Source organism: Sceloporus undulatus, chromosome 6, assembly GCF_019175285.1.
Source record: "Sceloporus undulatus isolate JIND9_A2432 ecotype Alabama chromosome 6, SceUnd_v1.1, whole genome shotgun sequence".
NCBI lineage: Eukaryota > Metazoa > Chordata > Lepidosauria > Squamata > Phrynosomatidae > Sceloporus > Sceloporus undulatus.
This window is the reverse complement of record NC_056527.1, coordinates 159,064,424-159,078,371: the sequence shown is the minus strand read 5'-3', so window position 1 is coordinate 159,078,371 and position 13,948 is coordinate 159,064,424. Positions and strand designations below refer to the sequence as shown.

At 39.9% G+C, this 13,948-nt stretch overlaps 1 protein-coding gene across 12 annotated transcripts in view; it reads right to left on the bottom strand.

The window, feature by feature from the left end:
• The window catches only part of SEMA6D (semaphorin 6D), a 343,265-nt gene that overhangs the window by 5,545 nt on the left and 323,772 nt on the right, over positions 1-13,948 (bottom strand). For 5 of the 12 annotated variants that reach the window (XM_042473533.1, XM_042473536.1, XM_042473535.1 and 2 more), the window contains 5 exons: positions 13,022-13,162; positions 12,853-12,930; positions 11,111-11,202; positions 10,666-10,722; positions 2,496-2,663 (listed from right to left, as the gene is read on the bottom strand). In XM_042473533.1, coding sequence (XP_042329467.1) covers positions 2,496-2,663; positions 10,666-10,722; positions 11,111-11,202; positions 12,853-12,930; positions 13,022-13,162 — 536 coding nt within the window. The remainder of the gene's footprint in view (positions 1-2,495; positions 2,664-10,665; positions 10,723-11,110; positions 11,203-12,852; positions 12,931-13,021; positions 13,163-13,948) is intronic. The other 7 variants (XM_042473538.1, XM_042473541.1, XM_042473539.1 and 4 more) reach the window with 7 other exon arrangements.

The following is a 13,948-nucleotide window of genomic DNA, read 5'->3' as shown; positions in this document are numbered from 1 at the left end:
TAGAATTGCCAACATGGAGAAGTCTTTATTTTCTTTGGCAAAGAAAGTCTAAGCTTTCTTGTGTAAGTGACTGGATGGTGTATTTGGTGTTCTGGCTGCTAGGACTGTCAAAGATGCCCTCCTTCCATTGCTGATAATGACTGTCAGAACTAGAGGGCACTAAAAGCACAGGAAGGCTTCAGTATTTTTCTTGGTATGAGGACAAACTTGTACTTCTGTGCTGAATGGTATGCAGAACTGGGCTGTGTGTGTTGCAATACTATACCCTTCTCTGAGGCCTCAAATATCCCTTTAAAGCTCACAAACAGTAGCTTGTATGTTATTAACTTCAACGATTTCTGCTGGAAAATTGAGGTTAGAAGGTGCTACTCTGCAAGACTGCAATTAATAACTCATGGATGGATTTCTCTCTCAATTCCCTGCCTGACTCATAAATCAGAATCAGAAGTGAGATAGGATTATGCAAATATTGTGTAAAACTGTGTAATGTTCACATTGCATTGTCAGAACTATGTTAAGTCCCCCCTCTCCCCAAAATGAATTCTATTTTATTTTACAAGTGATATTCTCTGCATACTTTTAAAGGCATGGTTTGCTATCTATATTTCATTCAGTAAAGGACATTTAGATGAGAACATCATTTAAAAACCATACAGCTAATGAGAGGTATTAGTGTTTTTATAATCCAGAAAACATTTAATTTAGATTTAGAAGAAGGAAAAGAACAAATGTGGAATTAATTTTGCAATGCACATATTCTATGCTTGCAATTATTTTTTTGAAAGTTTCAAGTTTGTTTTTTTAAAGCAACCACAGATACGTACGGTTAAGCAAATATTAGTTTGGCAAAATGCATCTAATCGTGTTATTCCATATACGGGGAAAGTTAACATATAGAAATGGGTCACAGGCTTCCGACTGTGTATGTGTGTTAGAGACAAGGCCTTTGAAGATAGTAAAATGTTCAGGGTTATTGGTTTTAATGGCATTATGCAGGAGACGGAAAAGGAGGAAAGGACTGAGAAAGCTTACTGCAGGAAATGTCACCAAGCGTGACTGAGAGTGTGTGAGCAAAATCTGGACAAACGTGTACTGGTTTTAAAGGACAATCAAACGATAAAACACCTGAAGCAAAATTACAAATGCATTGCCATGAGGGCCAAAAGAAAACCTGATACGTTTCAGTGAGTAATAAAATGCGAAAGGTTTGTTGATGACTTTTGAGTCTTAAAAAGACAAACAGAAAAAGAAACAAAAATAAGAGAGAGAGGCTTGTGGGAATATCCTATGAAAAGAGGTGCAAAAATGACCCAGCGTTTAGATCTCTGCTCAGACATGAAGCATTTTGTGTGACCTTGGGCCAGATTCTCCTTCTCTCTATCCAGTTTCTGTCTGAGTAGTTGTGCAGATAAAGTAGGTTATAGAACAATCCTGGGAGGGGAGTTAGGTAGAGGGAGAGAGATTAAAATTCACACAGTGAACTCAATGATTAAGGAAAGGTTTGCTTCATAAGGGAGACAAATCTTTGATCATTTCATTCTCATATGCAAGAATGAAAATGTCCAGAAATTTCTGAGAGCTTTTGTGGATTCTTTTGGAAGATATTTTTTCACATTTCAGGATTTGGGGATGCTTTGATTGTGAGTTCCTGCATGGCAGGGGTTGGACTGGATGGCCCTTGTGGTCTCTTCCAACTCTGTGATTCTATGATTTTGGGGTGAAAGAGTTTTATATGAAAAAGATGGCAGAGGAGATAAAGATTTGGAAATGTTTATTTCCTTTTCACAATCACATTGGAAATATTTATCCTGTTTAGATTTTGTAAAATGAATTAAGATCCTTTATATAGTAGAAGCAAAAGGTAAATAAATTGTTTAGAGAAACTACAGAACATAATGGGTTATAACCACCATTTGGCAACAATTATTCAGTGAAGACTTCCCATGGCCTTCTTCTTAGGCTGAGAGAGTGTGATTTGCCCAAGGTCATCAAGTGGGTTCCTGTAGCTGAGCAGAGATTCAAACCCTGGAGTTCTGGTCCAACACTCAAACCACTAGGCCATGCTGGCTCTCATACTTACCTGGGATTGAGTCCCACTGAACTCTGTGGAACTTACCTCTGAACAGACATGCATAGGATTACACTATAAGCATGCAAATGAATTTTATATGCAGGCAAACTAACCAAGCCAAGCTATATGGATTTTGACTTGGGCTGAGGGGCAGGGTGAGGAGATAGGAGGAGCAATGGCTTGTTGATACAAACTCTTTGAGCAATTCATATTGCTTCTCTGTATTCCTCAAATTCTCCCCTCCATCCTTTTTTTCCTTTTGGACAAAAAAGAAACAACAGATACATAACTGTACCTTTTGTTCTATACACAGATGATATTACATACACATTTAGCCAAGACGGAACATTTAAATTTAACCTTTGAACCACTGAAGTTATCAGGTTTCCTTTCAACCATAATATATTCTCTGATCAGGCCTTACCCTTTGGGACCCCTGATAATGGATCAGAGTAATCAGAAGTATTTGGGTCATCTTGAGCTACAAATTTCCGAGAGCCAGTCACTTTAGGTTTCCAGGAACCAATCACTTTGGGTGAGATAACAGGGAAACTTCCCACTGTGGTAATAGAAGCGGAGGGTAACTCCATGTCTGTGATGGCAAACAGATTTTTATTAATGTGCATTGCAGTCTGGTTGTTGTTGTTGTTGTTGTTAGTATTATTATTACTATTTGGTGTGTATTATTGTTCATCAACTGGTGAGTTTGCTCGGTGACAGCTAACTTCTTTTTGGACAACATCTTTAAAGAGAGATGCATGAGAAAGAAAATCAGCAATGACAAAATAGTGTGATTGTTGCACACTATTTGTAATAGGGCAAAATTGTTTTGAACAGGTGGGAGTAAAAATAGAACTAATTCACAAGTAAGTGTGCTTAGAAATGCAGTTCTAACATCTAAGTACACTTCACCTCCCGGGAACTGTTTGATTTAGGTTTAATCTGCAATGCAGAAATAATGCATTTTGACAATACTGCCATGGCTCAATGCTATGGAATCCTGGGATTTGTAGTTTGTTGTGGCACCTCTCTGGCATTGCAGGGAAGGCTAAATATCTCACAAAGCTACAAACCTCAGAATTCTATAGAATTGAACTTGGCAGTTAAAGTGGTATCAACCTGGATTATTTCTGTAGTACAGATTAGTCACAACTGTCTTTTGATGGACTGTGGTCACTAACATTAACAACCCTAAAAGAGTTTGCTTTCAAAGCTGGTATATAAACTAATTAACAGGAGCTGTATAGTTCATGATTCTGTTCTCACTTGTGAGTGTTGTATGGCCATGCTTATGAAACACACTGGATGTGATTATCAAAAACTGGATGAAATTTGCAAGCACAATTTTTGAATCTAAGGCAGGGGCTGTACATATGGGCCACATGGGTGACGCCAGGTGCCCTGTTTCTGCTCTTACAGGCCATGGCTAGAGCCTGCAAGGAGAATGCTGCAGTGGTGACTGGCAAGGCCATGGTGGCTCCACAGCGCAGCAGTAGGCACATGTCTGAAGACTTGCCCATCACCATGTCATTCAAGGTAAGTGCTGAGAGAGGAACAGACCAGATCCATGGGAAGAATACTGTGCAGTTGGCCCATCATATCCTACTCATGTGTTTGCATCTTACGGTATTCTAAAACAAATACCGTTTTCTGCATATCTGAATATTACACATAATCTTCTGAATTGCAAAATTGGAGCAGGGGAATTTAGAAAATTGTATTGTCTGCTTGGAAGGGGGTTGGAATACAGAAGCTTGTGAAACATACACAACAACAATTCTATTTAATTCTTATAAGTGAAATCCTCTACTGCAAGATTATTTCTTGGGGTTTTTTTTCCTTTACAGTGAGTAAATGGTTGTTGGTCAAAGAACAGTGGGAGATACAATGGATTATTTAAAAAATTTAAAGCAAGTTATAGGGTTCAAAGACCCTGAACAATGCCAAGTAATCCATTTGAGTACCAAAGTTCCATATATGGTTCAAAAGAAACTCCTCCCAGACCTAGCATACTTTCACACTACACAATTATAGCACTATGATTCCACTTTCAACTACATCTGATGGAATACTGGGATTTTCAGTTTAGGGAAGGATGTTTAGAATTCTTAGCCAGAAAGCTCTAGTGGTTCACTAAACTACAAACTCCAGGATTCAATAGTATGGAGCCACAGTGGGTAGTTAAAGTGGAATCATAGTGTTACAATGTGTAGTGTGTATGTTGGATACATTACTATACTGATAAAAATCTCATTTTCTAGTGCCAGGATACCAAGGATACACCTTAGGGATCTTGGCAAGATATTCAAGAGTAGCCATGTTGGCCACAATGACATCCAAAATCCACAAAACAGTGATACCATTATTGATCTCCGAAAGCTTGCAACATGTATTCTATGAGTTTTGGTTGGCCCAATAAAGGTATCAGTGTTTTGTATAGTTTGAATTTTATTGTACTTAGGGATCACAGGGATTGTACTTAGGGATCTGACCGTAAGAGTTGTTCAACAATGGAACATACTCCCTTGGAGGGTGGTAGGATCTCCTGTATTGGATATTTTTAAACAGAAGCTGGATGGCCATCTATCAGGAGTGCTTTGGTTGTGCATTCCTGCATGGCAGGGGATTGGATTTGATGCCCCTCTTCCAACTCTATGATTCTATGATTTTATGATCTTGGCACTGCAAAAACTGGTGCCTCATTTCTAAGACTAGGTGCAGTAGCTAATATCTAGTTAATGGCCATAAATGCTTTCATGTGATAGCTCAGAGATGGGGACAGTGTGGCTTGAGCCTCAATTTTGAGATCCCTAAAAACCCCATGTCCCCCAATTAAAAATTGAGCATGATTTTAAGGCACGTTTGCCCCAAACCATGCAGAAAGCCCTTCATTGCATGAAAATATGCAAATAGTAATAGCAAGTACATTTCTATACTATTTATTAGTGCACTTAAGCACTCCCTATGCAGTTTACAATGTGTAATTGCCCCCAACAAGCTGAGTACTGATTTTAGCAACCTTGGAAGGATGCAAGGCTGAGTTGACCTTGGAGAACCTGGCTGGTATCGAACTCACAACCTTGCGACTGTGAGTGAGTAGTTGCAGTACCTGCATTTAACCACTGTGCCACCAGGGCTCCTTAAATGGATTTGTGGATTCAGGTTTTTATCAGACGAATATCCCAACCCCATAATTATCCTGACCCCATTCATACAAGCACCTGAGAGCCCATACTATTCCTCAAACCTGTTATCCTCTGCAGTCCTTCTCAAAATGGTGACAGAAGTGACGTGACATCACTTCCTGTCACCATTTTGAGGACTGCACAAGAAAACAGTTATTTGGGCTTGCTATGGAGGAGTGTGGCCTGTGAAGAAAATTAGGTAGTTGCTCATTCCTGCCACAGATAGTCATACTGTTGCATAACCTGATCTTAAGTGTGGTAGCTGAGCATTTTAAAGCCATCAGTGAGGTTTAACCTCCTACAGGCCAACAGGATTGAAGATGTCAATGCAACCCTTTCTTAATTTAAAGTATTGTAAGGAAAGATGTTCCATATGGCAAAAAGGAGGCAGATCTAGATATCCTCCACACTCTTGTGAAGAAAAGGATGGCTGCTTCAAACTAGAAGGAAACTATTTTTTATGCACTGCAGAGAAAATGGATTTTTGGGTGCAAATTTTTTTTATCAGAAACTGCAAATAAATTGGAAACTCTACCACTCTTGGCTAAAGCTCCTAAACCAGACATCATAATGATGTCAGGGTGCTTCTAAACCTGTGTGTGTTTAGCCATGTATGTCTAGTCAACAGGGCTTGATGAACATTACTTACAAAACTGTTTTAAATCAAAATGTGGAATTAGGTGCATTATGCCAACCATTATGCCAGCTTTAAAATGAACCTGAAATATTGTGTTCATTCACAAATGTATGGAGGAGGTAAAATTATCATACAACAGAACTGTGATTTCCCTCCCTCCCTAAGAAGAGTTAGCTCTTGGGCAAACAAATCTACAAATGTTTGTTGATCAAACACCAAACTTGTTCAGTTATAGAAGTACAAATAGCATCAGACACTAATATTAAAAAAAACCACCATGTTGTCGAACTCCCAGAAGTGTTATAAAAATCCTATGAAAATTGTCATTGGCAGATAGAATTAATGACATAGTAGAGGGAGAGATTGAGACAAAAACAATGGACTTCAATGAGAGCTTGATTGTGCTCTCATTGAAGTCCAATATGGGATTTTGCCTTTAGAGTTCAAAAGAGCAACATTCAAGTAATTTCAGAGAAGTTCAGGATGAAATGCTGTGATATAGGAAGAGAGAGGAGTTGGTGTCCCAGTTCAAACAGAACTTCAAAGCTTCAGTTTTGAAGCCAGAATGCATGGTAATTGTACTCTGATAGATATCATGCTACCTTCTAATAGACTAGCCACTGTTGGTGAGAGTATGCAAGCAGTTGAGCTACACAGAGCTTTTCTTCAGTATCTGATTAATGTAAGGGTTGCCTAGCTGGGTGAAAGCCTAGGTCTATCTAGATTAGGAACAGAGAACCTGTGCAACTTCACTCCACTTATTAATGGACTTCAGTTTCCATCAGTCCTAGTCAGTATGGCCAATAGTCAAAATTATGTAAGCTGCAGTCAACACCAGCCAAAAGGCAACACATTCCTACTTCTCATCTAGACCAGCAGCAGTGGCATTTAGAACTTTATACCTCTCAACAGGGATATGGTACTTCAGTGGTATGAGGAGTTGCTATTCATTAATATTATTGTTGTGTGCCTTCAAGTCGTTTCCAACTTATGCCAACCCTGTGATGAACCTTTCACTGGGTTTTCTGGGGCTGAGATTTGTCACTTGCCCAAGTGGGTTTCCATGGCCAAGTGGGGAATTGAACCCTGATCTACAGAGTCATAGTTCAATTGGGGGGGGGGGATCACCTGAAAATTGGCCTGGAAAAAGTTAATTTGTGGGGTGGTATCTGAGGGCTGGGGGGAAGCTTCTGAGGCTAAACCTAGGCGGTCCAAGGGCTGCACTGACTGATGAATTGTACTTTTTCCACCCCATACACTCCTAACTTTACAAATCCTTTTTATAGCTTTTAAACAGAAGCTAGCTTTAACCATTTAGATCAGTGGTTCTCAACCTTCCTAAAGCCACAACCCTTTAATACAGTCCTTCATGTTGTGGTGAGCCCAACCATAAAATTGCAGTGTCTCAGTTACTATGTGTTTTCCGATGGTCTTGGGCGGCCCCCAAAGGGGTTGTGGCCCACAGGTTGAGAACCGCTGATTTAGATGATGATAACGATAATGATGACAGTGACTAGCATTCTGTATAGCAGCTATGGATTTTTAACCTCGAATTATGGATTTATACTTGCTATGTATTTACTAACATCATGGCCCTATTGCTATGACCATAGATGCCCTCTCAAGCCTACTCTGCCAAGCAGCAGTCACACCAAGATCTCATCAGCTGGCAATCAAGGCACAGGAGAAGGATGTTTTCACCCCACTCCACCCCACCCCACCCACACCCACCGGTGAGCAAGGCTGTGACAATCAGAAGATGGACCCCTGTTGCAAGGGAGAGGAGTGGAAATGTCATCATATTGTGTCCCGATCACCTCCATTTCTAGGTGCAGCTGCAGCCTGATAAAGTTCTTGGTAGGGACAGTCAGGACACATTACTTAGTTATATAGTGGGACCTTGGTATCTGTGGACTTGCCATCTGCAGATTCAAGCATTTGTGCTATCCCCAATGGTAGTGCATGCACGTGCCCATGCCGCCATTAGGGACAACAGAGGCTTACCTGAAGTCTTGTAACCCCTAATTGTGGCGCAGCCATGTGTATGAGCTGCCATTGGGGACAAGGGATCTGTCCCTAATAGCGGCATAGCCATGTGGCAGCACCACCATTGGGGACAATGAGACTTGAGCATTCACAGATTTTGGTATCTACAGGTACAGATTGTGTGTGTCCCCTGTGGATATTGACATCCCATTATATATACACAACTAAGTAGGTGATGTAGATTGGACTAATAATTATTTCTCTGGCTGGAGAACTGCAGCTGGGAAAAGCTACAGTCCTTGCTGTTTGGTCACTTCCCTCCCTTTCCTTCCTCTGACCATTAAACAGCCATAGCAGTTCTCCATACAGCTTAACATCTGATTTGCAGGAGATTTTTAATGAGTTTACAAGGGACAATTCCTTAGACCCTTGAGCACTGTCCAAAGTGATATACACATGCACAACCCAACTTACATGTGTATATGACGCCAACAATATTTAAATATAACAAACAAGTACAATGCAGTCCAAAATCCCTCTAGCTTTAGAAGAAGAAGAAGAAGAAGAAGAAGAAGAAGAAGAAGAAGAAAGAGATTGGTTAATAGCTCCACATTTTAAAAGCTTTCTTTTCTTTTCTTTTCACAAAAAGGCAAGATTGTTCAGGTGAATAAGAAGTTTGCCACCTGCTGCTAGAAAAATGACAGAGAAGCTTCTAGCCCCTGGTCCTGTGTGTGCCAAAATTTTCAGATAACAGTATTTTCGATGAGGGTCGTTCTTATTTTTATTATTCCTTAGGCACCATAGTTTTTGCTAGACTAGGTGGAACTTGCGTGTCTGACCCAGGAAAAGAATTGTGTTAACCATTCATGTACTGAGATTCTCTAGTTCTTTAGGTACTGCATTTAACTGCAGCCTTTACAATCAAGACTTTTACGTTTCTATTATGACCTCAAAATCAAAGCTCACTGGTTTTTGGAACTGAAGTTATATACTGTATATACTCGACCATAAGTTGAGAAATTTATGCCCCAAAATTGACCCTAAAATTTGGGTAGATTTATATAAGGTTCAATACATCAGTAGTGCTTAGAAAGGCCCTAAAGCAAGCAAGCCTGATGCTCCAATCTCCATTGAACACCAATTCCTTCCCCTCCAGTCTGTTTTGCAAGCCTTTGCTTCCTATGGAAAAATCTCTCCATTTAAAATTGCTTGCTTCTTTCTTTAGTCCGTTTTGCAAACCCTGACTTCCTATGGAAAAACCTCTCCATTTAAATCCACTTGCTTCTTTCTCTGGTCCATTTTGCAATACCTGGCTTCCTATAAAAAAACCTCTCCATTTAAATCCACTTGCTTTTGTCTCCAGTCCATTTTGCAAGACATGGCTTCCTATGGAAACAACTCTCCATTTAAATCCATTTGCTTCCTTTCTCCAATGTTAAAACCTCTCCTCAAGGACCTGGGAATTGGTTGAGAGAGGTCCAGAGAAGAAGGAAGGATGGACATGGTATTTCCCCCTTTCCATCCTTTCTTATAGCCCCCTATGTTTTACCCTCAACTTATCCATAAGTCATATCAAATCCAGGATTTTGACCCTGAAACCTCCTCTTGACTTATACATGAGGTCGACTTGTACATGAGTACATACAGTATATCAGTGTCTAAACCAGGCACATCTTGGGAAGCCATGCTATAATTTAATCTCTCAAAGAGCTAAGGGATGAGGAACAGAATAATAAGTCTGGGAGACGGGGGGGGGGGGGGGGGGGTTCATGTGTAAGTAATAAGAAAAAAAAAATCAAACATGAAAATCATATTGTGCTTTTGTGAGGTAACTGGTAAATTGGAGAATGGTTAGGACAGCCTTCCCTAATCTGGTGATGTTTAATTTTCTGTATCATGTCCATAGCCAATGATAACACTGGTTGTGGAGGGGGTGATGAATGCTATAGTCCAACACGTCTTGAGTGGACCAATTTGGCAGAGTTTTTTATTCTACTAGCCTTAGGTTACAGTTTTACCTGAAAGGAACCATGAAGAAGAGTTCTGTGATCCCAATGGGGATGTGAAAGAGGAGGACTGAGCTTACACTCTTACCAACAGCTATAAAAAGCAGTATACCACCCATCAGCTCTTTGATTTGTTTTTTCTAGAAGAATCACATATACAACATCTAGTGTTTATGATGCTAAATGCACTTTATTAGCCAGATGCATTTCCAAACTCTGAAGAAACTGACACATTTCCAACACTTTAGAAATACACATTTCAGGGGAAAAATGTGTATTTGCTTTATAGATAATTGAAAGAGACAGAAGACGAAGAAAGGAAGGGAAATGACTAGGCTCAGGCATCCATCTAATAATAAATGGCAGGAAGATGGGTAGCATTCATGAATGCATGACTGGGAGGTGAGGAAAGGAAAACAGAATTGAGGCTTAGTGGGACCTTCATGCAAGGAGAATGTCATCTGTGTTGATCAGGTTCTTCTGCTAACAAAAGATGTTTCTCAATTAATCATGACCTGTTAGGCATGCAGCTACAACAGGTGGAAAGTGCCAAGTGAGTGAGAAAGTCCCAGCTGTATCTTGACCATCAGTGGGAATATGAATAAATGCAGAAAGCAAAAAACATGAGAACTTGCCAATTGCACCAAAGGAAAAAAGGAAGAAAAGAAAAAAAAAAAAAAAAGAAAAAAAGAAAGTAAGACAGGGATTCTGAAAATGTTGAACTGAAGGAAAGAAAAGCTTCATTAAATCGGGGAGAAAAAATGATTGGAAAAAACTAACCAGATGTTGGATCGCCAAATATTTTGTAATCTGGTGTAGTTGTAGAAGGCAAAATTTCTAAAAGAATTAAAGGAACACGTAATCAGTAAAAAGTAACTGAAAGGGAAAAAGCAAAAGATTTTCAAAGTTTGGGCAAGTGAAAATCAGAAAAATAAAATACAATTGGTTACCCAAACGGGGGGGAAAAACAAAGAAAAGGGAAAGAAAATATTGGTTTAATAACTTGGTTGTCAACCATCACAAATAGTCATGACAACTGGGAGAAAAAAAATGGCCAAAGGGCTCCACCACCCAAGATCAAGCAGCTTAGGTTTATACCAATCACTTTAACCAGAAAAGGGGATGGGGTGCTCAGTGCCATTAATGTGACATCCACACTAGGGTGTTCTTCCCACAAACAAAACCATGCCACATTCTCAAGATGGCTTCTGGAAGCAGAACTTACCATGGCAATCCCCTAGTTGGGCAGTGTTGCCATATTCCACATCTTGCTCATATCCTCCAACACTATGGTTGTATGAAACAAATAAAGACAACCTGCAATTAACAGCATTAGTTGGGAAATCCAATGGTGATTATCAAGTCATATAAAGAAATACAAACAGAAAAAAAGAAGAAGCAAAGCAAACTCATGTAAATTCTGCTTGTTTAAAATTTGTATGGGGAGGTGGACAATGGAATAAAAATCATGTACATATATTTTCTCTGTGGTGTAACTCAACTATTTTGCGAATGGCCTTCTTTATAATGATGTACACAACTTTGAGTAAGTTACACTGAATGGCTGCTGCCCATTCTACTGCAATACATAAGGCACAGATACAGTAAGTGATGCTAACAGTCACTGTCTTCTCCCATTCAGGAGAATGTTTCACTAGAACATTTTCAAAATGTTGGTCCTCCAGATGTTTTGGACTTCAACTCCCAAAAGCCCCAGCCAGCTAGCCAACTGTCAGGAACTCTGGAAGTTGAAATTCAAAATAGCTGGTGAAGCAAACTTTGAGAACCACTGCATTACTCTTCCGCAAATTACCTATTCACTTATGCTTTTGTTATCTCCCAATCAGACTTCTGTCATGTGCTCTAGGCAGGGCTGCACTGGGAACATGTTCAGAAGCTACAGTTAGTGCAAAATGCAGCTGCCAGACTGTTGTCAATTGTGTGTTTTAGAGAACATGTATCACCAGCTTTCAACCAACTGAATTGGTTTCCACTTAGCTTTGGAAGTCAACTCAAAGTGCTGGTTTCAACTGACAAAGTCCTAAATAGCTTGGGATCAGGATATCTGAAAGATGACCACAAACATAAGCCTACGCAAAAGAGAAGATCATCATCCAAGGCTTAGTTATGTATTCCACAAACCCAAAAGGCTACAGGGGTGAGTACATGAGAGCACAAAGCTTTCACTTTGGCAGCATGCCAGTTATAGAATTCCATCCCAAGCGAAAGTAGGCTAGCTTCCCCCCTGCTTCCTCCATTCAGATGGGCAACCAAATCACATTGTTTGATTCTTGAAAACAGATATTTGGTCCTTAGCAAAAACCATTATATTCAGATGGATCTCTGGTAATGGTTTGCTACAGAAGGGTCTTTTAGGCCTCATACAGAGAGGCCAAAATAAAGCTGCTTTGGGTCACATTTGAAGGTATGCTGTTTAAATGATGCATGCGTCCTAAGAGTCCGGAAGCCACACCAAAGCCACACTCCAGTCTTTAAATGCATTATTTAAACAGCATACCTTTAATGTGACACAAAGCAGCTTTATTTTGGCTTCTCAGTATGGGATCTTAGTGGGGAACGCTGCATTTCTTTTTTGTTGTATCTTTTTAAAATGCTTTAAAATTGTCTTATTTCAGTGCTTGGCTTTAATACATTAGCTTTTTTATATGTCTTTTTGTTTGCTACTTTTAATTTATTTTAATACATAATGTAAACTAGATTATTTCTTGCACTGGGGATAGGTAGGATGCTAAATACACATACGTTTACACACATCCAAGATGACTTGACTTTAAAAGTAATTTAAATTCTGCATTGAAACTAGTTGGTAATTGGGTGATCGTGCCCAAGCTGATGTATACATTTGAACTGATGACCTCTCCCAAGCACACCTGCTCAGGTTTGCATGTAAAACAGATTTAAATCTGCAACACTTGATGGTGTATAATAATTTGAACAGCTACTTACAGCATGCTAGATTTTACTCTTCCACAGGTGCCATGATTCAACCAGCCACAGTATGGATCCCGGGAGGCAATACAAGTCCTGCAGCAAGACAAGTAGTGAAGAAATTGACCTTTTTAACCTAAAGTCTAGCACTTATTTGCACAGTCATATTTGGAAGGAGAGGGCTTACTTTTTGCATGACCCATGACGCTCACAACGACTTAGGGGAATTCTAATAACACAGCTGGGGAAGGCAACAAACAAAGCATGGTGTTCTTTGTCCAGCTGCAGGGAAATGACTTTCTTGTCCTCTTCATCATCTCCATTACACCTGTTCGGCAGAAGGAATTTTGAAATAATTATCTTGTTGGGTCTCTTTTAATCCAAAGAGATTCTTCACATTTCTGATTTTACATTGAATCTGAACCAGAGTAAACATTCTTTAAAATAATGTGTTAAGAGAGGGGTGAGGAATCTGTGGCTCTCCAGAGGTTGTTGGTTATTAACCCCATTTCCCCTGGGCATTAGTCATGTTGGGGATGGGGCTGATGGAAGAGTCCAGCATCATCCAGCAGATCATCAATTCCCCTCCCCACCTGACTTCCCCATATGCAATCTGCAGACCCCCAAGCAGGGTATGTCAAATTTGAAAGTTAGCATAATGTATTTTGTGCCCTTTGGTAAGTTTGATGATGATCATGATGCATACTTTGGATTTTGTTGTATTTTGCTGTATGGCCAAAACAGCTATCCACATACCCTCCAATTGTCTCAGTTTGATATACAGTCCCACATAATCCTCTGATGTCCCACTTTTCACCTGCCTTTAAAATGTCCCAGTTTCTCTTTCTTTTTCTCACTTTCCCCCTTTGTCCTCAGCTTCTTTTCCTTCTCCTCTCCCCCCATTCCTCCCCTTCTCCTCCCCTGCCCCCCAACAGGCTTGTCGTCAGCTGGAATCCGCAGATGGCAAGTCCATGGATATGGAGGGTGGACTGTAGTTTCTACAAAGGTATGAAATTTACAGGGTAATCTTAGCCTACTCATGATCTCTTAGGTTATCCCACCTGGCAGGATTATTTTTGTTGTGAAGATAAAATAGGGAGGAAAGCCACATTCT